Here is a 26,482-nt window from a genome sequence, read left to right as displayed (position 1 = left end):
GAATGAAAGCTCCTTACTCTGTCAAAAGTTTAACCTTGATCAAAAGGGGAGCTGCCCAGCCAAACCTTTTTGCTTTCTCACGATTTTCAAAAGCTGCATCTGCTGGTTTTGGTTGCTGATTTTCGAAATCAGCCTTACGTGAACCCCCCTAATTGAACACAACAGTTATTGCTTAGGATAAAGTGTGTTTTCTTCATTAGTTCTTTAGTGGTAAAGCATGACATAGTCTGTTTAGCACTCAAGGGACGGCGTTTGTGGAGGAAATTGTGTGATTGGCATGAGTTCGGTAATGAAACCTTGGGTAAGCTGGAATAAGCGGGCTGCCTAACAAGTCTATCACCTAAATTTGCACACACATGTACCTTCCTTTGGCAAATACCTCTTCATTTATGGCAGGAAAAGATTGGGCCAAAATTTCTCCTTCAGGCTTTGGCCAACATGACGATGCTGGGTACAGCAAGGACCCGACACACCGGTTGATATGCATTACTGTACCAAATGTAACAAGGCAAGCAATCTCGCATTTGCCGCAAGAGGGACTAGGATCCATCCTCAAGAGAAACGACGGTGTCTGCATACGTGCACGGTGCAGCAACGTGTGTTTATGTGTGTGCGTGGTGATGTGACTCGTTACAACTCTTGGCAGTTTTGGACTGTCCCAATGCCGATGCCGGCAAGAGAGGATTTAAGATGGTTAGGCGGAGATGCCGCTTTCGAGAGAGTCTTATTATCAATTCGCCATAATTGCAGATAAACTATGGAATTCCAGTCGAACCGCATCTGCAAATTTACTTCCTTTTGGTTGTGATGCTTTTGTGTTGGGGTGAGTTGGAGCAAGAGCCCTGGCGCCCTACCCACTTGTCTTTATTGATCATAGATCTTGGTTTCGGTCTAACTTCTATTAATGTAGATCCGAGTCGTTGGGCTTCAAACCTTGAAGTCGGGGATCGCGGATGTCATAAACAAGTGTTCTCAGCTGTTATTTGTATCGTCAATTCACGGCGGGGAGGGGGTTGTGAATGGAGTGTGGTCAAACAACTAAGCAAAGCACAATCTGTTTAGCACAAATGGATACGAACAGCCGCAAAACGAGAAATTTTCCTCCGCAAAGATTATCAAAACGCTTACATAGAGCCTGCTGCATAAATGATTTGGTTCTAACTTCTGAGTGGTTATAACATGGCCGGTCATCATGTAAAATTTGTACGTTATCCTTCAGTTTCTACACTGATTGGGCACCAAGGGCTGGAATAGAATTGGCGAACAGGAAGTACCCCAAACTATAGCAGCCGGAACCTGTGCAAGTGGTATTTATTTATGTGCCCAATCCACCAGTGATATCGCCCCGAGATCAGGGCGTCTTGGCCGCTGTCAAGATCGATAAACCAGGATACTACAATCATTAGAGCCGCATTGTATTTGCCTTCTACACCGTCATATTGATCACATGTAAGACGCAGTGTATCCTCCTATATGGGCAGAAGTTTGAGTCAATATGATAATCGACTCATTCGGCCTGGACTTGGTGGGCCTACATAGACTTTCCTTTGCCCGGTCAGTTGCAACCGGCAACAAGGTTGGGTTGTGTAGGGAAGGATATGGAGTCCAGCCGTTCGCACGGGAAAGCAAATGATAATAAATCGGTTGCTGGAAAGGGCACCAGCTTACATATTCATGAATTACGTTCAAATTCTAATTGCTTCTCGGTCTTCACTATTTGCCGAACCAGCTCTGCGAGAGTGACGGCAACTTCGGGAGACTAAGCAGTAACCTGTTGGAGCACCTGGCCAGACAACCGTGCTTCCGAACTGGCGCGTAAAGATAGCTTCCATGGCAAGTGTGACTTGACCTAGATAAATCCTCTGGTTCTTTGGGCAACAAGGTACACTGCCCATCACGGATGGATTCGGTTTCCGAATTACTTGTAGCCCAAGTTCGGATGCCCGGTACGTCTCTCCAACATCACTACAAGTCGTCGCCGGCCGCGTCAGCAATTAGAGAGGCTCCAGACATCTGGATAAGGGATATATAATCGCCACCTCTGATTATTGCCAACTTGTCCCACCATTCCTCACTGATAGCAATTTGTATCCTAGTGATATCTCTGCTATTAACTACATCCATAAGATCCGAACACCCTGCCAGCATCTCCATCCATCAGCTCGACCTGTCTTGCGCCTCTTTGTTTACACATCTCTTTCTCGACATTGAAGCAACTCTTCTTTTGCTTTTGAATCGGAAAGAGTCTCCCAAGGCTATAGCCGCGTCACTCCCGTTCAACTCACCATCCAACAGCATAATCTTCTGGGATTCTCGAGTACCCGTTCTGAAAACACTTCTCCGTTTGGTTTGTCTTTGGGCCAAACTCTCAGCATTCAAAGAGTGAATAGTAATAGTATTGTAGGTACATACTGAATCATTTTTTGGCACATCGGCTTGTTTGTTTATCTTCCAGATTCAGGCAAAGCCCCCAGCGTCACTCGCACCACGCGGACAACTGCCTTGATCTGTCTTCTTCGTTTTTCGCATTGCGACTCTGTGCTGGTCAACACTTTTTTTCAGCCTGCATCAATCCCTATTCAATCCTTCACCGAGGGGAGAATCGTATATGTAAAAAGATGTAAGTTTTCCTATGCCGCATGGCAGCTTGCGGTTGGTGTTTTTGGTCTTCGAAGTCGCCTTTCAACAAAACAAAGCTGTTGTACCAGAAAGGTTATTGAATCAATCCGTGTCCTTGCCCTCAAGCTTGCATGTTCTCTTTGTCTACACATCCAGTGGTACCAACACAACAAGTCGGACTTGTGTGAATTGTCGCCAGTGGGATTCTTTTACCTCATCAACCATCCAAAAGAAGCAAACATTGCGAGTTCCTACTACTCAAAGGCCTTTGTCGCTAAAGAACTGAACACACTTTACAGAAGATTAAAGTTTACCGAAGTTCCAAACGCAAAGTCAACCCCACCTACAACGTAGGAGCTGTTCGTCTTCTCTAGTTTCAACTGTGGCGTTTGGGTGCCCAAATTCATCCTTTTAGACACACGGACCAAGGTCCACCGGAGGACTACCATTGGGTCGGTTCTTTTTGGCTTTGTTTGTTTTTACCGATTCTCTTGACTTGTTCGTTAGAGGCCTCCCCCCCCCCCCCCCCCCCTTTCACCCGGAGACGATCGCAGGGCCGTTATTAAGCTTTGATATTCTGCAGTCTTCTCTTTCCCGTCTACCTCCGGCTTTGAACGATGTTTTGATCACAATTTTGAGCAGTTTGAACAGCTTACCCTTTTGCTATAATTCCTAACCGCTTAAAAAACTCGCATTGATCATTTGGACGGTTTATTCAACGTACATCCACTTGGGTTCATTTCTCCTCAAGCAGGATCTGTCGCTACTTCCTGTCTAGTTGGTCTGGCCTTTTTAGCTTAGTTCCCCATGACTCCAGTTTCCCTAATTGGATGAAAACCGTGGGAGGTGGATCTCAACACACCTTTTCTACGATTAAAGCCATCAAATTCTTTTATCTCTTTCGTTGCCAAAGCCTTGAGCTTTATTTATCTTAGTCTCCTTTCCAAAAAAAACCTTGTTATTTATGCAGTTTGGACTTGAATAAAAAAGACTTCCGCACATAAACGCAGATCTATTCCCTTTTATTTGTAGAGTCTAGATTACGATGGATTTTCATGAAGAAAGTGCTGACCCTTTCGACGAAATTTTACGTTCCATTCAAGCTTCTTCGCACAATTCTTCTCCAGCGGAAGAACCTCCTTGCCACGACTTTCACGACAACCTAAACCTGATAGCTGACGAGCAGAAGGCGAGCCCCGTTGAGTTCTATTCATCAATACCGGATACGTTTCCTTCCGAGGGATTCACCGAGGGCCAGGCTAACGTATTCTCCCAAGATTTTACTGTGAGTGTACACTTCCAGTGTTTTTCGATGATTGCTTTATTTTATTGGAAAATTTCGTAGGAAAAATGATTTATTATATTTATTATATGAGCAAAACCTTGAACTGATTTCGTACGTTGGCTCTCATTGTTTGCTCACAACAACATCACCAGTCATCTTTCCAAGACATGGGCGCGCCAACATTGACGATGGAGCCACCTACCGCTCACGGAAATGCCTTTCAATTCTTGGATTTCTCCGATGCAAGCTGCGGGATCGAAAGTAGCTTTGAGTCACCTCTGAAGACTTCGCTCAATTTTCAGAATGACAGAGGAATCTTCCACTCGTCTCCCACTGAGATGTTATCCTCGTCCCCCAACGGCTCATCAGCGGCCTTCCCTGCGTTCTCCTTTTCTTCTCACAATTTTCACGATGATCATTTGCGTTTCCTATACCCTGAAGACTTCGGTTTCCACTCTCCCCCCACCGATATATTATCATCATCACCCAACAGCTCACCGGCGTCTTTCGCTGCATTTCCCTTTTCATCTAACAATCTATACGGTGATCACAATCTCCACGGTGATCGCATGCCTTTCATATACCCCAAGGAATTCGGTGTGCCTATCGCTCGATCAAACGTAAAAGGTCTCCCAAGCGGTATACCTGGTGGTCGCAGAGGCTCTCGACATCATCGTGATCTGTCCGGAACGTCGTCAACAACCAGTACGATTTCAGGGCCATCGTACGATTTTTGCCCAGCGATTGATCCTAGTGCGCTTCAACCTCCGCTGAGCAAATTACAAAGAGGAATCGGTAAGTAATTTCTTTGAATATCATTCCCCTCTTGAAATCTTCGATCGCCTACTCATGGTATATTCCCTTTTATATGATTGAAGTAGACCTTACCAATAATGAGACCAGTCATATTGTGTCGCCTTTTATTAATCAAGTCGTGGAGCAAGGGCCTGACGGTACAATTACTGGACGTTACTCACGTCCTCTGACTTCGACCGGAAGACCTTCGCATGCCAGAAAGACGCCACCTGGCCATGTCAAACGGCCGCGGAATGCATTCATCTTGTTTCGGTCTTACGCGTGCTCCTCGAACCTCATACCTCCCACTGTTGAGAAGGACCATCGTCAAATTAGCCGGATTGTCAGTCATATGTGGAAATCCTTACCGGCTGACGAAAGACTGAAATGGGAGCGCCAGGCTGAGGAAGAGAAGGATCTTCATCGTAAACTCCATCCTGACTATCGATATAAGCCGATTTACCGCAAGGAAAACTCTGCAAAGAAGAACCAAGGTCGTCTGGCGTCTTCTGCTGCCGCGCGAAAGAAAGGAAACCTCCGAAAAGGCGCGAAAGGTTTGGATCTTGCGGATTGCGGTGACCTTTCAGTGGATTCAAGAAATTATAGCGGATTCCACGGCAAAAGTCCAGCTGATCTTCTACGGGAGCGTGATGAGGAGATCCGTTGCGAGATAGTTGCGAAGGTTTTGATGGAGACCAAACTTTCGGGGATTTCATTGGAAGAAGGCGAAATGGAAGAACGCGTTCTGGAGGAAGTACGGCTAGCCAAATTGAATGAAGCACACGAGTTTCAAACACAGTCGCAATCGGAGATCGGCGAGGGTGACCAAATCACATCTTCACTCGATCACAACTCAGAGAGCACTTTCCCCAGCTTCGATGACTATAGTGCCTTCTTCCCTCCCCCTAGTATTCCTGAGAGCCTCTCCTAGCCATTTGTCCATCCATCCATTCATTCATTCATCAGTTTTTACTCTTTATTTTATTTTTCTCACGTGATATATTCTTGGACTACTTATCTTATTCTTGCCATCAATATTTAAAAAAGAAAAAAAAATCATCGTTTCGTTCAGCCTTGACGGACGCAACATCACAACCATTTCTCCAATCATATCATTCCATTCAAATGCATATAGTTCTTTTTCTTGATGTATATAATTCTTTTGCTGAATGTACATGCCTATTCTCATTGATGTATATATTTACTCTCATCATCTTGTTTTGCCCAACATGGCGGTAATCCACGTTGTCCTTAACATCGATGAAGAATCCGATTGGAATGAGTATAAGATTGGATGGATTTCGTGTCCATGCACTAAGTTGCTTGTCTTTAAGTTTACACAACTGAGTAAACGAGAAGCTAGAATCATCAGATCCCGGCGTTTTTTTGCAAAACCTTTTCCTGGTAAAAATCCTTTGATCTGGCCCGCCAAGTCTCGGGTCTTCTTCCTCGGTGACCTTATCTCGAACACTGCTGAATGTCAACATACTACGAGAGAATCTCGACACGCTTTCAGTCAATCCCATCCTTCCGGTTTTAGGCTCTCAGTTGCATGCTCGGGGTTCAGCTCTTCATAGCCACTGAGCCGGCCGAGTCCCGATTTTGAGTCGGTCGCGCTAGGGCGCGTCGCGAAGCAAAGCCTCCGCTCGCTCCGCCAGAGGCGCCCGGCAGTGTTTCACCCGCCTCACTCTGAAAAGAGGGGCTTGTGTCGCAAGCCGCGGGCTTTGCGAATTGAGATGCTGCGGATGACCAACAACCACCCACAAGCAAGCCGTCGAGCAAATTTGACTATTTAAACAACCCTTGGTTCCCTCACACGAGCCTTTCCCTTTTCCTCATCAAAAAGTTCAGCGAGCAGCCACGCCACGTTCTAAATACCCCTCGGGGTCAAGGAATAATGGTGCCAAGGTCGAGGAATCATCTTCGACTGTCGCTCGCGAGAGGAATCTTGCACTTTAGGAACCGGCTTGGAGCTCTCTACTTCTCGTCGGGCCAACATCTAGGGCATACACCTGTTTCCTTTCCACCCTTGTTTTCTCCATCGTTCACGGCCATCCAATCTTCTCTTGACCTTAGACTGCCGAAATGCCCCACTCACCATTTGTCCACACACTATAATCCAATCCAAACTCTCTGTTTTGCTTCAAGCCGAGAGCCTATAAGTACACATGTGAGAACACCGTCTGCCTGAGCTCTTCAGGCAAGGCAATGTATGAAGACTCGGGCATGAGCCCTCGTTGAGTTCTTGTCCACTTCGACGAAGGTCATGTAGTAAGCCTCACGGTCCCTTAATGGCGGTGCCATGCGAGTGACCTCGCCCCTCTCGCTCTCTTAGCTTTACTAAGCTCGATTAAGTAGAGCGGAAGAAAGTGAAACCCATGGATTACGGGTAAAATTGCTCCGGTTGCAAGGAAACTATGAGATGCTCAGCTCAAGTTTTGAAGAGGGCAGCGCTCTTGGTGTCAACAGGATATCAATCATTCCCAGAAATTGTACATCATCATCCATAAACAAGGAAATCACATCCGAGCGTTAGAAAAGTAGAATCTATTCGACCATTTGACGGCCTCCACATGGTGGTTTTGGATCATCTCTTCGGTCGGAATGACCAATTTTACCGATCTATTTTTCTCAGGATGTCGGTTCCTATAGCGACCGGCGTCATCCTGATCATCATTATTACTACTGCTCGAACACTTGACCAGCTCTTCTCCCTCTTCCTCTTCCTCGCTCTCCTCACAATCGCCGTGGATGACATAGCCTTCGAGTTCGTGGATCCAATTCTTGACGAACTCGTCGAGACCGGTGAGGCGATGAGTGGGAGCGGAAGATTTGTAGACCCAGTAGTAAGCTCTGATCAATAGATCTTGATTCGGTTTGACCCCGATGGTTTTCATCCAGCTCAATAGTAACGGGATTAGCCCGGATTGTTCATGGAGGCCGAGTAATTCAATCATATCTTTGAAACTCGACCGGTTGGGTATGATTCGTGTCCATCTCGTCTCGTATCCCAACGAAGGCATGATTGTCGCGGCCACCTTGCTTCGAAACTTATCGTGGAGGTCAGACGATCTGGAAGGGGTTGCCGGAATACTAGGCAAGGACTTTAACCCGCACAGCGTGTCTAGCAGTCGAACATGCATCGTCGTCGGTGCGCTGCTCCACATCGATCCGGAGAGTACAGGAGCCCGAACAGTCTCAGCAAGCGAGGCCCAATTCTCGTAGAGGATCGTCCAGAACAGTCGGATCGCAAACGTCCCCGCCGGTTCGCCATCCCAGTAGTCTTCTTCGACTGGCCGCAGAGCACATGGATCCGAATCGGCTGAGGGCAACATGGCATTGGAGACTGGGGCCATGCTGTACCGAGTAATCTTCCTTGCGGAAGATAACAGAGTACTGAAGATTCGCGTATCAGGTTCGAGTTCCCAATCCATTTGGAAATCTTTCCAAAGGTTATAAACTTCTGAATATCTTCCTGAAAGATCAAGGGCCCGTGCGTAGGTAGATAGAATCTGGAGATTTACTGTATTACCCGCTTGGCCAGTATCCGGAGGGGTAGAAGCGTGTGAGAGCTTCTTGTGGGAGGCGGTAAACTGGTGGAATATCTGGACAGCTTCTGCCGGTCGACTCAGATCGATATGGATTGTCATGGCCACCTGAATTGCAGCTGCATCGGGTACGACGCCTCTTGATATCATCCGCTCCCAAACCTGTAAAGCCATCTTCGGGAGGTGGTGGCGAAATAGGGCTGACATATACGCGGTGTAAGTTTGGATAGAGGCCCCCAGTGGCTGGCCTTCGATGAATGGGAGATGGGATAAAAAACGTTTGTGGAGTTTTTCCGAGTTGGAGTAGGCCCTCAGTTTACATCTCCGGACCTGATGGAACGCGAGGTCGAGTTCGATCTTTGAATCGTGTATATCTTGCTCCGTCTGACTTCTTCGGAGCAAGTGTTCGATGTCAGTGGCCCGATCTCGATCGCCGATGTGGATCATTGCGACCATAGCCAGCCGCAGGGTAGAAGGGGGCAATTTGAGCTTTAGGATTTGGTCCATTTCTTGACGCTTTATCGAATGCCCTTCTGGAGACAGGATTGAGGTGATCATTGCACGACACAAAAGGTGTTTGTTGGGCTTTGAGAGTCGATTTAGAGCTGATGGTAGGCTGCCACATAGATTGATCAAGGCCTTGATGAGTTGACCTAAGAGTCTGAAGATTGGGGTTCGGTTGCGAGCGGCAGGTTGGCTCATCAATCCGGCAATGACTGACAGTAGGGGCTTGAGTGCAAGAGTTGAGTCAGGCGGCCGTGAGGAGCGGGCAGGAAGGTTTTCAGAACGGGTACTTGGACACGATTGTTTTTCCATCTCCACTCGAGCAATCTCAGTTGAGAAACACGCGGCGTAATTGACTATTTCCCCACAGACGACGATGTTTCCGAGGGAAAGACTAGCCTGAACAGCGCCGTTTAGTAGTTGGGAGGTCACCAGGACATCGCCTTCCTCGGCGATCCGATATCCAAGTACTGTCAATAGCTCATCAAGTTCGATTTGATTCCTGATTGTCTTGCTAGCTAATTCTGCCAAGAAACTTGAGGGCACTTGGGTGATCCAAGATTGATGACCATCGTAGAGTCCGTCGATAACGGCTATTGCACTGGACCAATCGGGTTGCTGAAGCGCCTTCACGAAACCATCAAGTTGGGTGCGATCAAACACCTGCTTCTTCAGCCATCTTTTGAGTTCTAGCTTGGCTATCTGCTTCGGGTCGGTGGCAAGGATCCGAGTAACATATCCTACGTTGGTAGCATGTTGCTTCAAGATCGGTAACGGATTGTATTTCTTGTTTTGAGATATGTCAGGACTTGATTTATCTTGGTGGTCCGGCTTGAGCCCTGGGGTCGGAATAGATTCTGCTAAACATTCTGCCAATGAAAAATGGAACCACGAGCTAGTCAGTAAATAAAAGCCACTGCGAACCTGATTCAGCTCTACTGACTTTGTGCGGCCGCGGTAGAACTTGACTGGAATTGGCTTGGTCCGTCGAACGAAAGCAGCAAGCTTTTTGGAGGGTAGGAGCGGATTTTGTGAGTGGGCAGAATGGATTTGAGTGGATGCCAGGCCCGGATGGTGACCATCGACCTTGAGCGTTGAAGGCGTGGTGGACGCACTGTTCATCGCCCAGCCGAGAACTTGTCAGCTGGAGACCGCCAGGAGGCGCCGGCACAGCTGCTGCGGCTGCGGCTGCGTGGTGCGCCCGTGGGGCCTCGGTCGGAGTTCACGGGCTTCTCTGTGACAGCTCAGGCACGTCGCGCCTGGCTGACCGCGCGCCTGGATTCTGGCCTTCCCTCTGAGGCAATACCCAGCATCATGGACCCCCGGCGTCGCACCCTCGCATCGGGCGATCCCCATGGCGGCTCGAATATCCCTCTGCCCGCATCGGCGCTGAAGAGGCCCCAGGCGCAACTGGCAAGCTCCACCCGGGACGGCGGCGGAAACTCGAGATTCTCGCTGGCCCCTCAACGCCTGCCATCCCACTCTGGCAAGGCCGTTCTTCTCTGCTTCCTTGCGTCGGGCTCCAGCTGATGCGGACGATTCATTGCTTTTTGCCAATCCATCAACAGGTGCTAGACAGTCGAGCGTCGCAACCTCCTCAAATTTTCAGTTCTCGCAGCATGCCGATCCTTACTTCCAATCTTCCCAGGCCACCGGTTTCTCGAACTCTCAACATCATGATGCTGCTAGACGTTCTTCGGTGTACCAGGCCCCCCAGACGGTGCTTCGCCAACCTACCAGCAGCTCTAATTTTCCTACTGCCAGTCGAGGGCCTATGTCGGTGAATAGAAATGAGCACGCCCATTACCGATCAAGCAGCGCCAACGATGTCCCTCCTGCAGGCCTGCCCAATTCGCATTCCACGCCTTCTGCTCACCGGGCTTCATCCGTCGGGCCATTCCAGGCCTCTCACCACGGCACCTCTTCCCTCCTCCCGCCCTTTCAAACCTACAAAGAACCTCGCCCACGCGACAGAAAGACTGTCGCTCACTGGCAGCATGAAGTTTACGAATTTCTGCAAGAACGTGGCTATCCCGAACCATTGACAATCAAGACCCTTCAGACCCCAACAACCAAAGACTTCCAACATATCTTCAAGTTTATCATCCAATGCTCTGATCCTGGCCACGTCTGGGGAGTTCACGGCAAGAAGCCCGAGGACGAAGTGATTCCACTGTTGAAGATGATGGGATATCATGCGTATGATGTACTCACTAAAAGTGGACTACAAGCACCCGGGAGCATGCATACCTGGCCTACCTTGTTGGCAATGTTACACTGGATTGTCACGACCATCAAGGTATCCAGCTGATTGTTTGTCTGCTCACCGACCAAAGATGACTGACTCGAATGTGCCCGCTTTGTTTAGCTGCGTGAAGAAGCGATGTCCAGCGATAAAATGCGATTAGATACTCAAGTCGAACCATCCCCGGACGACAGCCGCGCCGAGGATCTGGCAGCCACCAGCCATTGGTTACAGTATCTTGAAGCGACTTACAAATTGTTTCTTCAATCAGATGATTTTGACCGTGAATTACACAAGCCGCCGTTAGAGGAATACTTTCGTAAGCTTCTATATCTTCTGTCCGCATCGGGCTGCTTGGTTCTCCTCCCTCCCAGCTGATGATAATCAATCTCCCCTTTCTTCAGAGAAACGTAAAGATCGTGTCCTATCCGAAATCGAAAGACTAGAAACTCGTACCGCCCAACTGGAGGAGCAACACAAACGCCTAGCCAGCAAACCTGTTAGTCAACTCACACTGCATTTCCACCACACTCTTCTCTCGTATCATTCGTAACACATCTTTTCTACTTCCATTTGTGTCCTCCAGTCAGCGTTGGAAGGAGCCAAAAAAGAGCACGAAAAACTAGGCAGAGACGCTGAGAGGTTTTTAGAGTATATTGCCAAGCTACGAGAGGCGAACAAGAAGTCAGAGAAGTTCAATGAAGCGCTCAAGCAAAATTTGGATATCATAGGTTGAGTTGCCCTTTTTTTCCAAAAAAATACCCTCTCTTATTGAGCGAAGATTGACATTTAATTATCTAGAGGCAAAACTGAGGGAATCTCAGAAGAGAAAAGCAGAACTAGCAACCTTGGTAGCCAAGCAGAACATCAGCGATGTCGAGTTGCAGCAGATCTCATCCACCCGAGCTCAATTAGAGCGATCGTCAGCAACTGCCGCGGCAAAGCGAAGTCAACTGGAAGAAACGAATCTGGACTTGGAAGTTCGAAGTACCCAAGCCTCAGACCGGGTTGAGAAGATGCTGACGATCTACAAGAACAAGGCCGTCAAACTGGGTCTGATCCCGCGCGCACCAGAGCCGTTCGAGCATCTAGACTTCAGCCAAACGGTCAACGGTGGTGCAGCCGATGTTGCCAACATGCTCCCCGATCCAACCGTCGAGATCAAACCCGCACTGATCCAACTCAAGAAGAACACTATCGGACATCGCTTGGGACTTACCGATCAAGTCTTGGCGGTTGAGGAGAAACTCGCAAACCTCACCGAGACTCTTCAAGAAAAAAGAGAGAATTTACAGATCTCGGAAACCTCCGTTCAACAGCTGACTAAGCGACTTGAAGATGATAAAGAAGTCAGTCTGTTCTTGTCATTTTTTGTTTTGTTTTGGTTTGTCTTGTCTTGTGTGGATAAAACTAACACCTTCCTTTCCGATAGAAATTTGCCGCCGAAACAAATCGGATGAACGAGCAGATTGACTCTATTCTCAAACGAGTTACTGAGACTGAGTCTACCATCGAAAACAGTCGGATGACGATCGAACATGAAATCCAAGCACTGAGAGTCAGGTGAACTTGAATCTCCTTTCTTTTGGCTCAGGAGCTATGCAAAATACGAAAGCTAACGGCCCTCTCCTCTTTATTTTTTTCCCACAACGTCGATTCCAAAAACTCTGCAAGGTTGGATGAGACAGAAGACCGGATCAGTAAACTGACTAAAGATAATGTGGATGAGATGAACTCCATGTTAGGGTTCATTGTATCTTATAAAGAACGGATCGGGGAAAAGACCTTACAGTTAAAGCTCTTGTCTGAATCTACTGGAGGTCCCAGCAACAATCTTGTCGCTAACAACCAGGTTGGCGGCAGTGGCAGTCATACCGCCAACATGCGCATTTGATCTTTATGTATACCATACTACTCTATAAAACCATAATCAGCGTTGTCATTCTATGCAGCTTTCTTCTTTCATAAAGTTAGTTTCAGTTTTCGCCTGTTGTAGTTTTTTTCTTGCTTTATTTTGGATGCATACAAAATCCCAGAGATATCTGTTAAGGCCCTGTTTGGCAGCGTGATTATTACGCAATAAATAATGTTGCCATGTCCCCCTACATTGTGTAAGACATTACTTTTCCACCTGATCTTTTGGACGTAAACTGCCAAGCCTTATGAGGGTTTACTTTCAAAAGATTATCCTAAGAAGACATGTTTTACCATATGTAATGTAGCATGTTTTCTACTATTACGCTGTGTAATATGACGCTGCCAAACAGGGCCTAAATGTCTTGCTTATAGACCTGCCGGTCACACGTCGCCATCCATTGTGATGCAAGTCCACTGACGGCAATGCCAAAAAAAAGATAGAATTAGATTGCTTGAAGTTTGTTTAATTGAAGTCGGTGATCATATAAACAAAAATAAAAAAAGGAGTTTGGATTGACAAGACAAAGACAAAGAGGAAGAGGGAGAAAGGGAGAGAGGAAAATAAGGAAGAAAACGACAAAGGTTATTTATGAAGGGGGATTAATTATGCATATATATAAAGCAATCAATTTATATATACAAAATGATCAATAATCTCACTAACAGTGGCAGGGGTTTTTTTTTTTTTTTAATCAGACAGGAAATCAAATAGAGGAAACAAAAGTTAAACATTAAGAGACCAGGGGCCATCATAACTTGAGCCCACCCTTGTTCATCTGAATCATAGAATGATTGAATTTGCGGCCGGAGGATTTCTTCTGAGCTTGAGATACACATACGTGCATATGTTAACTCCGAAAGAATTGTGCTGAGGACGTATTCCTGCAAAGTGCTTGAGTTCAAATCAAGTCAATCCGATTTCGTATGATGAGAGTGAAAGAGAGGGGGTCCCATAGGGGCAAGAAGAAGTGGTGATTACATGCTCAAAATGCTCGATAGTAGAGCCAAGTGGCTTTACTCCCATTCAGGCTTGTCTATATTGTCTGCGTCTTAGATGAGTTGGCTGAAAAAGTGGACGGGAATACTGTCGTCTCGTGGGCAGGTCGGAAGGGGAAGATGCGCAATTAAGCAGTAGTCACAGAGAGGCTTGAAGGACGAAGATGAATTACCGTAACACTAGAGCTCTCAAGTGGAATGAGGTGATGAATGCCCGTCAAGCTTGGACGGATGCAAATACATTCGTCAATTTGGGCGAGGAATCATGCTGCCCATTGGAAAGTTCCTGGTCGTGGTTTGATGATGATGATCCAGCCTCTTGATTGGCGAGTTTCATCTCACTTAAGGGCGGGGTGATTGCGGTATGATTTCTGTCAACCGAATCCTGATTAGCGGCACCGGAAGGCCTTGGCTTCTTCACGATCGTCGGCCGTTCCTGTTGCTGGGTCTCCTGCTGCCGAGGTAGTCCTTCATGTTGCTGCGAATGTGATGGCTGACCGGTCGGTGTTGTGCCAGCTAGATCACCAGACCTTGGATTCGTTTGTCCGGGTATGCTTCCAATGCCAGCAGTCGCCTGTTTAGCCTATGTATAGAATTGTGAAAGTTCAAATTCAACATTCATAGGTCTCATCAACACGTCACACCAAGAAGCTGCGCCTAAAGTAGCCACTTGATGTAATCGGCTCCACTGATAACGCAAGCAACACATGACGAGCAACTTTGCTATTTATGCTTTTATGAAAAAAAGAAAACTAGAAGATGGGATGATACAAACTTTACCGGTCTTTGTCCGTTTGAAGGCTTTGGAGCTGGGCACCGACGCCGAAGGGCGCTGCTCTCCATCGAAAACGTAATCGGGAAGCTGCGCTCTGTGTCGGTCAAATAAGGAAAGCAAACAAGGAAAGTGCGATTACATATTTTCCAAGGAGGAAAAAAAGAGAATCAAGCGCAAAAGAGCCATTCCAGTTTGTGTTTCCCGAGTGTTCGGTTTGAAACAAGTGGAGAAAGGAGGGATGAGAGGGATAAAAAAAAGGCCAACATGGAATAAGAAAGCGAGGTTGACATATGACCGAATTATGCAGGAGGGAGGTGTAGTTGAATGGTGAGTGTTCTTCGAAACACCAGGCTCCTCCCTAGTTGTACAGCCATGGTACAACAGCTGCAGCAAAATCGCAGGGCAGGAGAAGAGCCTATTGAATAGGGAGAGCCAGGCAGATAAAACTGTAGCCTCGTTTTTGTTTTTTGAGACGTGAAGAAGCTAAATTCGTGACCGGAAGACGTACCCCTTGATGTAGCGGACAATAATACCCATTGAATCCTCCGCGTAGCCCTCCCATTGCTTGACCATTCTGGTGAATTCACCCACTGGATAGGATATGTCGAGTTTGCGGGGACCAGTATGTCCAGCTGAGAAAGAACCAGGTAGGCGGTCAGCTAATGCCGCTATGAGTGAGACCCCACTGAGAGATAAACAAACCGGGTTTCGGCTGAACAAGTAGTCCAATGAAGAATGAACTGGTGTATACCGTTCCGGCGCCCTCCTTGCCTTCAATGTCGGCTCGCGTCCGGCCTTTAACATCAGGTGGTACGTCTCCCACTTGAATCACACGCACCTGTATAATTGAGAGGTCGAGAAGATGTTCATTCAGCAGCTTAATTGGTTCAGTGATTGCAGTTGCGTACTTCATCAGATGTCAAGTAGTACGATTCTCGTTCAAAGCCTTTAATGAAAGGATGTGCCAAGTCGACTGTATCGACTTCTTCAACCTTCATGACAAGCTGCCGCAGCCGCGCCTCAACTGTTCCAGCCCTGTGGAACGGAACCAGACCAAGCAGCTTTTCTCAGTGTTCACTGCGTTGAAGAGACTACGGCGGGCAAAGTGACGGACCATTTCAGCTGGATCTCGGCGTTAGGGGAGGAAGCTGTAATTTGTAGGTAGTATCGATAGCGAGTGAAAAAATCGTGCTTATCGAACAAAGCAGCCCACGGCTTAGTACCGGTAGCGATTTCATCCGTCACAGCTAGTCCTAAACAGAAGACATGTGATAGTCAGATAGTTGTCTATCGCAGGCGAAGGGGTAGTGGGGCGGAACAGCGCTTTACCTCGCTTGAATTCGGTCATCATGATCTGGGCAGTGCTCTTGGTAATATTGTGAGTACTACACATGCAGGGGTAGGCTGGAGTGATGATCGGCATACGGTGGCCACGATCTTGTGGATATATCTTGGGGTTCCAAATTCTCCGCTGATCACCTGGAGGAGCAGGACCAATAGGTTTGAGTAGCACCGGCGAGGGCCAGTTCCATTGGGACAAGACCGCAAAGAATCGGTTGACGATGGTGCCGGCGGGTTTGTTGGGGTATAGTTGACAGACACGGGCCACGCACATGGCCCAGGCCACACCACCACAGAAGCCCATCACATTACTGTAAACTGCGCGGGATTTGGCCCATAGTTTGATAGCTCTGAGACTATCTCTGAAGACGGTGACATCAGGTACAAGACGAAGGATCTCATCAGTCACACGAGAGCCACCCAGACTGCGAACACACCGATCGTCGAGATTTTTCAAGAGTGCATCATCAATCAGTTCAAGACTGTCGGGAATACTGGGCAGGGCGAGACGGGCAAAGAGGAGGTCGACTTCAATAGATGAAAACTTGAGTTTAATGATCGGTACAAAGGCTTCAGGTACGGTTGCAAGTTCGGTAACTTCGGGGCGGTCGTTCAACATTGTTGGTAAGACTTCAAAGAAATGTTCTCGGGTAATGTGCCGGGGGACAACGCAAAGAGTGTCGATATCAGCCCCTGGGCCATGAACACCAAGTCGGTAAGATCCTACCATGCCATCTCCGGGTCAGTAAGTGTTCAATCAGCTTGGAATGATTGCAGGTTTTGAGAGTTGACAGACCAAATGTGAATATTTTCCCGCCCGAGTCACGCGCAACAGCCTCTGACATTCCTAGAGAGATGGATACATTAATGACAAATTGTTTTACGAGAACGTCCAAACGACCTAGTACAATCTCACTATCACGCAGAGGGAGACGAAAAAGGGGAGATTAAGCATTAGGTGATTCCGGGACGAAAGCCTTTTAAAAACGAGATGGAGAAAGCTTGTTTACCGAGCCCGAGCCTCTTCAGGAGATTCGAAAATATTGCGTCTCTTCAATTCTTCCATTAGCGAGACGGTTAATTGTTGTTCAGGCTTAGTGGCTGGTTGCAGTGAGATCGCGCCGGTGACGCCATAGGTCTTGGACGGAGTAATTCTGAATGTGAAAAAGGTGGATGGATATAAAGCCAAAGGATCAGTTCAAGAATGCAAGGTTAGTGATCGAGAATGGAAAAGGACCAGTAGGGCAAACCCGTTAGGTTGGGCCATCGAGTTGTTGTAGTTTGATGAGTTGAATTTAAGGAAGTTGAATAATCAATGGCGTTTAGTAATATGGTCAGGAGGAAAGGAAGAGAGAGGACGAGATGGGGAATGAAGGGGGTGTGGAGACGGTCAACAGCGGAGCAGAACAATCCCCTGTTTGAGAGGCCGGGGGACCCGGCACACCAAAGGCAAGCGAGTCGCTGGAAGAGGCCTCCCAGCACCCAAGGCATTTTAATCCAGCTGACTGTCCCGGAGAATCAGGTTTGGTATTTGTAAAAGGCAATCCATAAATCACCATTTCTCATTCCATGAAGCTTCTTTCATGTTATCACCATTTCTCATCCCATGAAGTTTCCTCCACGGCATATTTCCAAGCTTTTGTGATGCGATAAACCTCAGTACATAGCTTGGCAGTACAGGTGCTCAAGTTTTGATTCGATGGTCCCTTCAACATGGCTGTGCCCCGTTACCGACATCGGACAAAGCTGAACGCATTCAAGAGAACTTGGATGTATTTTTAGATAGGCTTGACCAAGGTGATGCGGGTACAAGTTACAACCAGTTGGAGCCCTACTGGGGTCGATTGAAGAGTGTGTATGGTTACATATTTACGCAAAATCAGGAGAAGGTTGAAGGGGTTTGGCGGTGAGACAATTTAGATGGAGGAGAGCTCCAGGACTGTGAAATTTGGCCTGAGGTTAAACCCGGTAGAATTAAGCACTCGATCATCATCTCTGTTTCAATTCCACGGAAAACATTCCGAATGTAAATCACCTTGAAGCAATAATAGCTTCAAGAACAAAACAATTATTCTAGGCACCGAAAAATTCATCATCTCATGTGCAGGTATGATATCTCCATATACACTAGAAATGAAATACATAAATGAGAGATGCACATCCACATTAACTAGTTTTCTGCCTCTTCGATTTTGAGCGATGCTTCCCGCCGCCTCCTTGACCGCTATCAGATTGCTTGCGTTTACTATCCTGTCGAAAGAATTCTTTCCTGGTTTCCTTTTCGCGTTCGGAACGACCTCCAGCTTCATGCGAGCGTTCGATTTTCTTGATCCTTTCGGCGTCTACAGTTAATGAGGCAGCAATATCATTCAGCACTCTAGCGTACTCGAGGAAAAGAAATTGAAATTTACTCTTTTTGGCCTTGGTTTCTTTCCGTTTTTGAATCCTGTCTTTAGTGACAGCTTGTGCCTGCTGCAGAGCACCCAAAGTTTTACGCTCTTCGGGCTGTAAAAGCACGGTTCTTTGCTGCAGATAAGTCGGCTTCGATTGTGGTTTGGTGTGCTTGGGTTTCGATGCAAATGGCAAAGAGCTTTGCAATTTCCTTGGAATCTTGAGCGGATTGAATCGCCGTGTCTCTCTTACAATTGGCTGATTAATGGAAGGAGAGGTGTCAGTTTTTGTCAGAAAATCGAGTTGGAGCACATGGTGAAAAAATGTGACATACTCGGTATTGCGAATTGACATCCAAGGGGGTTTTCAATTGTTCATCCCGCCTGACCTCGCCCGTCAAACGCATACCTTGCCATCGTGTTTTGTTAGGCAGGAGTAAAGAAGCCACGGGTGTGTAGAACATCCTTGGTTTCACATTGTACCAAGCCCTCAAGAAGATTATATCGCTCAATAGCACCTTATCCTCGAGCGTTGCTCTGTAAGTGCCCTCGGGTTTTGGAAGAGCTTTTTTCACCTGCCCTCTGATTCCAGAAACTGTCCGGATCTGTGCACCTTCGAACTTGGCGACTTCGAGAGCGCTTGTGAACATTCCTTTGACAAAGGCGGTATTCTTGTAGATCTTGTAGGGGACACCAGTCAGTTTCAATTTTTTGACTATTCGACTGCTGCCATCCACGTCCAGTACTACTCCAGTAGCTGAAATCCGAAAGTTGGTGGAGCCGCTACCCATGCGACTGAAAGCACAGAGACCGGTGTTGGGACTGGATACTGGACCGTAAAAAGTGGCCAAACAATGCGTATGTTCGGGTGTATACTTGAGCATTCGATTTCTCGTACCGTCATCCAATGAGTAAATTGGAACGGTTTGAAAACGGCGCCATCCTACAGAGAGGATTAAGGGATCGTTCGTCTTCAAGACCTTGGGATACCATCGATGTTTCTTCAGTCGTACTTGAACAAACCCAAGACTGTCTTCCCCAGGTAACAGACCACCAAGTAAGAAGGGGAAAGTGGGATCGAAATTATTCACTAGCTCAGGCGGTACACCAGTTATCTCAATGCGAACGTAAGCTCCTGGTCTGTATCCTTCAACGGCGATTCGAGTCTGAGGGTCATCATCTTCAAACTCTTTAATCGTCTGCTCCATCCTTCGCGCGATCTCTTCCTTCTGCTCAGTGTAAAAGTCTTTTTGCCCTTCTTCATCGGATGATCCATCGTAATCTCGATCAAACTGCCGCTTCAGAGCTTCTTTCTTAGCAAGGAGATCGGTCTTCGCATCCTTTGGAGCAGTCACGACTTGAGATGGAGTGCTTCCCACGACTTTTTCTCCAGTTTCAAGGTCTTCAAAATCACCACCCTCACTTTCGTAGTGATCTGCGGCTTCTGCATCCTTGTTCTCAAGATCACCAGTGATGAATAGATGCCGGATTGACTGTAGATACTTTTCGTCGCTCCAAACTTCAAGCTCACCAGACTCGGTTGGCCGATAAAAGCGGTAGAGGTCACCCCGCCGGCTGTTTTCTTCTGCACCGGTGTGTCGACTCGCAAGTTCAAACAGTTCGTTGTCGCCTGGATTTTTGGCTAGGGGTAAATTGCGAGGTGTTTCGCCTCTTAGTCGAGAGCAAACTTCAGCCGGCTCGAGGCGATTATCGTAGATCAGCTTCATAGGATCACACCGAGACTGTCTAGATGCAGCTAGGCGCGCGGCAGTTTGAGGAAGGTTTTCTTTCCACTTCGGGGCTTCTTGATCTTCGCCATCATCATTGTCTTCTTCGTAGTCATCCTCAAACCTTTCCTCATCAGACAAATCAACGTCGGATTCATGTTCCGATCCAGATACTTCGCCGTCAGATCCCAGACCAAGATCAGAGTCACTGTCAGCATACGCAACATCGTCTTCTCCTGTCTGTGCAGCTTTCCAACTCCCAGCGCGTCTCCGAACCTCTTGATTTGATCGTGATGATTCAGCTATAGGGCACGCATCACGATTATCATCATCATCAAGGTCTTCAAAATCTGTATCATCGCTGTCACTAGCATTTGAACTTGGATCGGAAGAGCCAGCCGCATCGGAAAATTCCTCCACTTGATTACTGTCTTCCGCGGAGCCCGAGGCTTTGAGCGGCCTTTTAGAATCGTTCAACAGTTGGATCTTGCTGGATTTGACATTTTCTCCAAGACTGGCTTTGACTTTCTGTAGGTCAACAACCATTTTGATTCCCTCGCCCGCTAGGTCTTCTCCGTCTTCGCTTTCTTCATCCGAGAATTCCGAGTTGTCGGACTTGTGCTTATTGGACGAAAAGTGGTTGGTGGTGTTAACCCAGACCGTTTCGCCATCAAAAACCACAGCACCTCCAGCACCTCCACTCATTGGAGCGTGTACAAGTTTGTGCTTCTCGGCGATCTTGCGGCGCTTTTCACTTTCGGCGGTCGGTAGTGGGCACGGATCATCCAACCCCATCATTTTAGTAATGAAGAACGAATCTACGCCTGATCCGGGCACATGCACTTTCGGGGTAACATGGTCTGAGGGTGGTCTAAGAGGTATACCTCGCAAATAACCCCAGACAGCAACCGTGCGGTCACAAGATGGTGTCAGTCGTACGGTTTCGGGAGGCGTCAGGTCTTCAAATCGGTCAGCGAGCATGTAAGGATGGCTATTTCGAAAAATCAGGGGACGGAATTTGACAACACTGATGAACCTGTAGGCAGGTGGAACAGGATCGGATGGCTGTCAATTAACACGCTCAGTAAACGAAATGGAAAATTGAGTGAGACGAACCTCGTCAGGTTGATAATCTCTCTGTCAGGATACCTTCCGTTTCGAACTCCGCTGAGGTAGAACATCTTTGCTCCATCGTATACTTCGGTCCAAAATCGATGTTTCAGTCTTTTCTTTTGGTCTTTCAAGGCGGCCGGCGTTTTAATAAGATCCAAATGGGTTAATACGGCCATTAGCTTGGGGAGTCCATGAGATGATAAAGCAGATAAAGCCTCAAATGTTTCCTGGTTGAAGTGATTTGGAATACCACAATACATAAAGATCAGCACCATTATTTAGAATATCAATTGAGTTTGGGGGGAGTTCATCAGGGTGGAAACAAACCATTTCAAAGCCAAAACTTCCATCAATCATGAGAAGGACCAAATCTGCCACTTTTGCAAGATCAACCATAGCACCCAGATCATTTGGGCATTCTACAAATGAGAGCCTTCTTGCCTTTCCAGCGACGACTGTTACAGGTCCTTTGATTTCTGGAAGGGTATTTTTGGTGTATCTTCGTACGAGTGATCGGATTAGGGTTGTCTTGCCTACCTACATAGAGGGATTCGGCTCGGTCACTAGATCCACTTTTGCTTGATATTTCGATTTATTTATTCGTCCCTATTTTTTAGAGTATAATGACTTACACCGGGGGGACCCATCACAGCTACTATTACCGGAGGGGGTCCAGTATCCTGGTTAGCGGAATCTGTGGGCGAGAAGAATTTCATGATCGATTTAGAACAGAAGCAAATCGGAATTGGTGGACGAATAAGTAGCGGATTGTTGGATTGACCTTTACTAGAACCCTGACTTGGCTCTTGTTTGGATGTGGGTCTCACACCGAAAGTTCGATCCGGTAGGGGTACATGGAGCTTAGCTTGATCCTTTTCGACATTTCTTCGAGCCAGTTTCTCGGCTTTTCGTCCAGATTGAGGAGCGAATGCCTGTGGGCCATAAAAAAGTTGAGAAACAGGTTTATAGCAGAGCGGGTTTGAGTGAAATAGAAACGCCTTACCTTGGGGTTCTTGCCCTTCTCATGTTTAGTTTTCTCCTTCTTTGGCGCGCGATGAGGTCGATTGGTTTGTTGTTCCATCGTCACGTTATCATCAACTGAGTAGCACTGGTCGAGGTCAGTATAGCGGTTGCTGGTGCGGCATCTTGTCGTGCTTGCTATGATGGTTGTGGTTTTCCAAATTGCATACGTGCGCCGTATGCATCTGAGTTCGCGCGGAGAGAGAGGCTCACCGGAGCACCGGGCCCCAGTGATCTGTCAGCTGCGGCACAGCATCTGCATTCAATCTTCTTGACTTGTATGCTGCATGTGAAGTGTTGCCCCTGGACTGACTGATCGACACTCAGCTGGACATCTCGCCAGCTCTTACGACCGGCAAATGGAACCCGGCCCTCAATCTTCCACCTTCCAACCACTTTCACGTCGAGAAGAAGATGAATTCCAGAAACGGGTCAAGTTGGCGGCTTTGAAGCAATGCGATCCAGTAGTTGCTGGTTAGCCTTGCAACCCTGATTAATTGTTCTGGTGTTTGTCATTCTTGATACAGACCATCTTGCCCGCTTGCTGGTTTTTTTTTTCAAATCTAATCTTCCCAGCGTTTGCATCCTGTTCGAGTACCCGAACTATTAGTGTGGCATGGGCATGTCGGAAAGAATGGAAGGCGGTCCAGGAGTGCATGCAAATACAGTTCAGTAACCACCCCTTTTGTGATTCGTTTATGTGGACCCACAAGTAGAATAGATTATATAAAATCGCGCCCGAAGCTAACTTCTTTGTTCTCACTTTGGCCATACCAGCATGACTGAAGAAAAAATAGACATTGCAAGAAGAGAGTATATGTCCAAGCGAGAAGAACTTCGAGTACCATACAAGAAATTGAGCTGATAATGATATGATGCTATTCGTGCTTTTTTACTCAACTTCCCGTACGGCACCTGCAATTGTAAACCAGTTTATTGGCAAAAAACATTCCAACCCGGCTGCAAGAAGTATTTCCTAAGGTTTGGGCACAAAAACGTCTCAAATTGGCTCTTCGAGTCGATGTGATCAGAATGTAACAATACATAATAAAAGTTTGGCTGCTGCAGCCGTCGAGTGTGGACCTGTATGCACGTCACAGAAAGGCTTGAACACAGATCAAGTTGGCATGTGATCAGTAGCATGAACCGATGGATTGGATGGTCCAGCGTTGGAAGGAGAGGGTGGGGAGGGATCGAGGTTCATTTCATGATCTGAAGAGTCGGCCGGAGGGCCGACTTTGAGTTCTTCGATTAATTGGGCGGCGCGAGACTTGAGTTTGCTGATTTCTGAATTCAATGGACTCGTTCGCGCGTCTTGGATCCTCCTCCGATTGGCCTCATCGCCCAGTAGCCACAGCATCTTCATCGAATGGCTGAGGGCCATGAGTGATGTACACGATCGAACCAGCGTCTCTGTCCTCAATTCGATCGCCAAACTGTCTTGTAAGGCCCGGAGTTTGTCAACAGATCCTACCTGTGCTTGCCGAATCATCAACAAAAGACTGATAGGGAAATAGAAATGGAAGAGCGTTCGGGCACAAGGTGGTGTAATGAGACGGAGTTAATTCATACCGACGAGAGATCAATGATTTCCTCCATGCCCTCCACCAGGGTTTCTACGTCCCTGTCGACGATCCTATTAAGCTCGTCTTCCATTTCCGCCAGTCGTTCCTCACTAGACAATCCCAGGGAGTCGTTCTGGGCTTCAACAGCAGCCGACCGGAGCGCATTCGTTGCCGTTGATAGGTTCGTCCGTCGCCGGACGTCGGTTTGGAAGAGCGACGAGTTCGTCGACTCTTTTTCCGGGACAAACATCCTTGCCGTATTTCTTGTTGTGACTGGTGGGCTCGAGTGACACGGTATAGATTGACAAGAGTCGACTCATGGCACTCATTTCGAGCCGAGTGGCAGTGGACATGTGCTTATGTAACTGTCCGAAGGAAGGCGGTCGCGAGTATGTATGTAAAGCACTGTAACTTAGCTAACTACCTCCTCGGGGGGAGCGAAGCGACCTCCGAACCAATAGTTTAAGTTAGGCAAACACTGCCCGTGTCCGCGTTCGTCCTCGTCCACTTCCAAACATTCCACCATTTCAACTCATCACTCACCACTTCGAAAAGACCAACACCAGATCACACTATGCCCAATCTTATCAGCCTCAAGCTGTTCACCAGCTTGGTATTCTCCCTCGCACTTAACCTGGCCATCCAACCATCGACCGCCGAAGGCCTAGGATGGAAGTCTGACAACAACTTGTTCCAGTCCGACTCAATCTCAAAGATCTCGAACCAGTTCATGAAGAACCTCAACAATGACAACCCAAGCACTCAGACCGTCCTGACCTTCGACGACTGCGGTATGTCCCATGCCCCACCTATCATTCCCTCTCTAGAATCTCGCAGAATCTTGGGGTCTGATCATCCATCGTTCGTCTTGCTTGTCAGGTCAAACCTCTGATGCCGTGACGATTGAAAGCTTTGAGGTAGACCCGAACCCTCCCGAACCAGGCCAAAAACTGACGATTCGCGCATCCGGTACCGTCCACGAATTAATCGATGTACAGCACACAAGAACCTCTCTCGTTCCACAATCGATCGACTGACTCCCTCCTCTTCCTCTTTCTCTTTCGATCTTCGTAGCAAGGTGCATACGTCAATGTCGTAGTCAAACTTGGAGCGTATATCAAGCTCATCCAGAAGCGATTTGATATCTGTGAAGAACTGTCAGTCAGATCAAACGATTCTTGATCTATCAGATCACTGACAAAAGACGGGTTGACTGTACTTTACATAGAACAAAAGCGAATGCGACACTCCAATGCCCCATCGAGCCAGGCTACTACGAAATCGTCCAGGAAGTCAAACTTCCCAAGGAGATCCCTCATGCCAAGTACAAGGTTGAAGCCCGTGCATTCACTCAAGATGAGGACGATATGGTCTGCGCAGATATCGTACTCGATTTCTTGAAGTCGTGAATGCTCCCTATGACGGCTCCAAGCAAATCTATGTTCTTCTGAGCTCCATCCGCTCATCATCATCATCTTGACTCATCAAGCTCGTCTGCCCTCTCGCTTATCGTTTTTCTCTCCAGAATAGTATTTTGTTTCTATTAAGATGACCAATTTGATTCCCCGAAACTTTCTTCAATCCTCCATTCTCAAATCCTTTGTTCTTCAAACCAGTTATATCCAGTAGTTGCAGCCAAAACAAGCCGCATACACGATCTTCCTTTTTCTCGTCTTAGCACTCATGTTGTTCCAATCCAATCTGTACATCAATAATGTAATCCGTCCATCGATGATTGATTGATCATCGGATCCAGCCTACCCATCATCCGCTGAACTGATTACAGTAGCCTCAACGTAACCACCTATCGGGCGGCTCACCCGTGTGCCTCACATGTTGATTATGCAAAATCAACACCACAAGAAAGAAGGAAGAAAGTCGACTTTACTTTTTACTCAGTTTTGAAACTAGAGAAGACTGGACGAATCCCACTTCCCGCAGCAGCCTGATGACTAGGCTGGGTGTATTTTGTGGTACCTTAACCACAACCCCTCGTTTGGTATGTTGGAGGAAGCTTGATTCATCAGAACGTGTACTCAGCCTAATATCTTTCGAAAAACAAGATACTAAAATGATAGGAATCGCTGGTTAGTTGATAAGAATCGAAAGGAAGTTGTAGGAATAGTGATAAGAATCGAAAGGAAGTGATAACTAGACATGAGAAATCGATGATAAGCTGAGAGAAAAAGATAACACAGAAATTGAAAAAGAAAATATGGCTTTCTATTTTGGGGTTGTTTTGATCAGTTTTATTTGCGGCGCGGTGATTTTTGAGATTTTTTGATGTTGTGGAGAATCGGATGGACTTGAATTATGCGGGAACAACGATTAACGAGTGCAAGGAGTGGATGAGTTCCCTTCGTTTATACGTTAGCTGATGGCCAACCTTGTGTGGACCATGCCCTTCGTTACACTCAAGAGATGCCTATTGGATGCAAGGAAAAAAATCAGCGGTCTCGCTTAGCTTTGTTATCAGACGTCGGGGGTGGGGGAGGACTGACGCGTGCGATTTCTTGAAAGGTCAGCTCCACGGCTGCACACATGCAACCCTAATATGAGTTGAAGCCAAGTTCCAAACGCGGCGCTTCGGGAGATCTGCGGAGCGTGGACCGAAAGCTTGAAAGACGTATCAGTTCAGCATG

The 26,482-nt window shown here is 47.3% G+C and overlaps 8 protein-coding genes across 8 annotated transcripts; 4 read left to right on the top strand and 4 right to left on the bottom strand.

Moving 5' to 3' along the window:
* Nucleotides 1-3,664: 3,664 nt before the first annotated feature.
* PtA15_5A71 (uncharacterized protein) lies at nt 3,665-5,630 on the top strand (the record flags this gene model as incomplete). The annotated part of the gene is made up of 3 exons (XM_053169511.1): nt 3,665-3,904; nt 4,057-4,699; nt 4,786-5,630. 3 exons carry the CDS (start codon nt 3,665-3,667, stop codon nt 5,628-5,630), a joined length of 1,728 nt encoding a protein of 575 aa, XP_053020056.1.
* A 1,588-nt stretch (nt 5,631-7,218) lies between these two features.
* Nucleotides 7,219-9,873, bottom strand: PtA15_5A70 (uncharacterized protein; the record flags this gene model as incomplete). Its single annotated transcript, XM_053169500.1, has 1 exon — nt 7,219-9,873. The coding sequence occupies one exon, from the start codon at nt 9,871-9,873 to the stop codon at nt 7,219-7,221; it is 2,655 nt and encodes an 884-aa protein (XP_053020055.1).
* A 192-nt stretch (nt 9,874-10,065) lies between these two features.
* On the top strand, nt 10,066-12,890 carry PtA15_5A69 (uncharacterized protein; the record flags this gene model as incomplete). The annotated part of the gene is made up of 8 exons (XM_053169488.1): nt 10,066-10,237; nt 10,320-11,050; nt 11,120-11,315; nt 11,401-11,495; nt 11,583-11,727; nt 11,798-12,345; nt 12,429-12,559; nt 12,671-12,890. The coding sequence occupies 8 exons, from the start codon at nt 10,066-10,068 to the stop codon at nt 12,888-12,890; spliced, it is 2,238 nt and encodes a 745-aa protein (XP_053020054.1).
* Nucleotides 12,891-14,126: 1,236 nt separating this feature from the next.
* On the bottom strand, nt 14,127-17,292 carry PtA15_5A68 (uncharacterized protein; the record flags this gene model as incomplete). The annotated part of the gene is made up of 10 exons (XM_053169477.1): nt 14,127-14,492; nt 14,685-14,778; nt 15,193-15,316; nt 15,387-15,522; nt 15,593-15,719; nt 15,799-15,937; nt 16,014-16,748; nt 16,822-16,940; nt 17,036-17,179; nt 17,276-17,292. 10 exons carry the CDS (start codon nt 17,290-17,292, stop codon nt 14,127-14,129), a joined length of 2,001 nt encoding a protein of 666 aa, XP_053020053.1.
* Nucleotides 17,293-18,191: 899 nt separating this feature from the next.
* On the bottom strand, nt 18,192-22,336 carry PtA15_5A67 (uncharacterized protein; the record flags this gene model as incomplete). Its single annotated transcript, XM_053169466.1, has 8 exons — nt 18,192-18,367; nt 18,437-18,674; nt 18,751-21,178; nt 21,259-21,482; nt 21,583-21,792; nt 21,888-21,949; nt 22,037-22,187; nt 22,259-22,336. The coding sequence occupies 8 exons, from the start codon at nt 22,334-22,336 to the stop codon at nt 18,192-18,194; spliced, it is 3,567 nt and encodes a 1,188-aa protein (XP_053020052.1).
* A 298-nt stretch (nt 22,337-22,634) lies between these two features.
* PtA15_5A66 (uncharacterized protein) lies at nt 22,635-23,140 on the top strand (the record flags this gene model as incomplete). The annotated part of the gene is made up of 3 exons (XM_053169455.1): nt 22,635-22,749; nt 22,852-22,942; nt 23,053-23,140. 3 exons carry the CDS (start codon nt 22,635-22,637, stop codon nt 23,138-23,140), a joined length of 294 nt encoding a protein of 97 aa, XP_053020051.1.
* Nucleotides 23,141-23,392: 252 nt separating this feature from the next.
* Nucleotides 23,393-24,090, bottom strand: PtA15_5A65 (uncharacterized protein; the record flags this gene model as incomplete). The annotated part of the gene is made up of 2 exons (XM_053169444.1): nt 23,393-23,749; nt 23,848-24,090. The coding sequence occupies 2 exons, from the start codon at nt 24,088-24,090 to the stop codon at nt 23,393-23,395; spliced, it is 600 nt and encodes a 199-aa protein (XP_053020050.1).
* A 324-nt stretch (nt 24,091-24,414) lies between these two features.
* Nucleotides 24,415-25,249, top strand: PtA15_5A64 (uncharacterized protein; the record flags this gene model as incomplete). Its single annotated transcript, XM_053169433.1, has 4 exons — nt 24,415-24,631; nt 24,720-24,832; nt 24,915-24,997; nt 25,069-25,249. The coding sequence occupies 4 exons, from the start codon at nt 24,415-24,417 to the stop codon at nt 25,247-25,249; spliced, it is 594 nt and encodes a 197-aa protein (XP_053020049.1).
* Nucleotides 25,250-26,482: the final 1,233 nt, after the last annotated feature.

This window comes from Puccinia triticina, chromosome 5A (genome assembly GCF_026914185.1).
Source record: "Puccinia triticina chromosome 5A, complete sequence".
Lineage (NCBI taxonomy): Eukaryota > Fungi > Basidiomycota > Pucciniomycetes > Pucciniales > Pucciniaceae > Puccinia > Puccinia triticina.
This window is presented reverse-complemented; position numbering and strand designations above follow the sequence as displayed.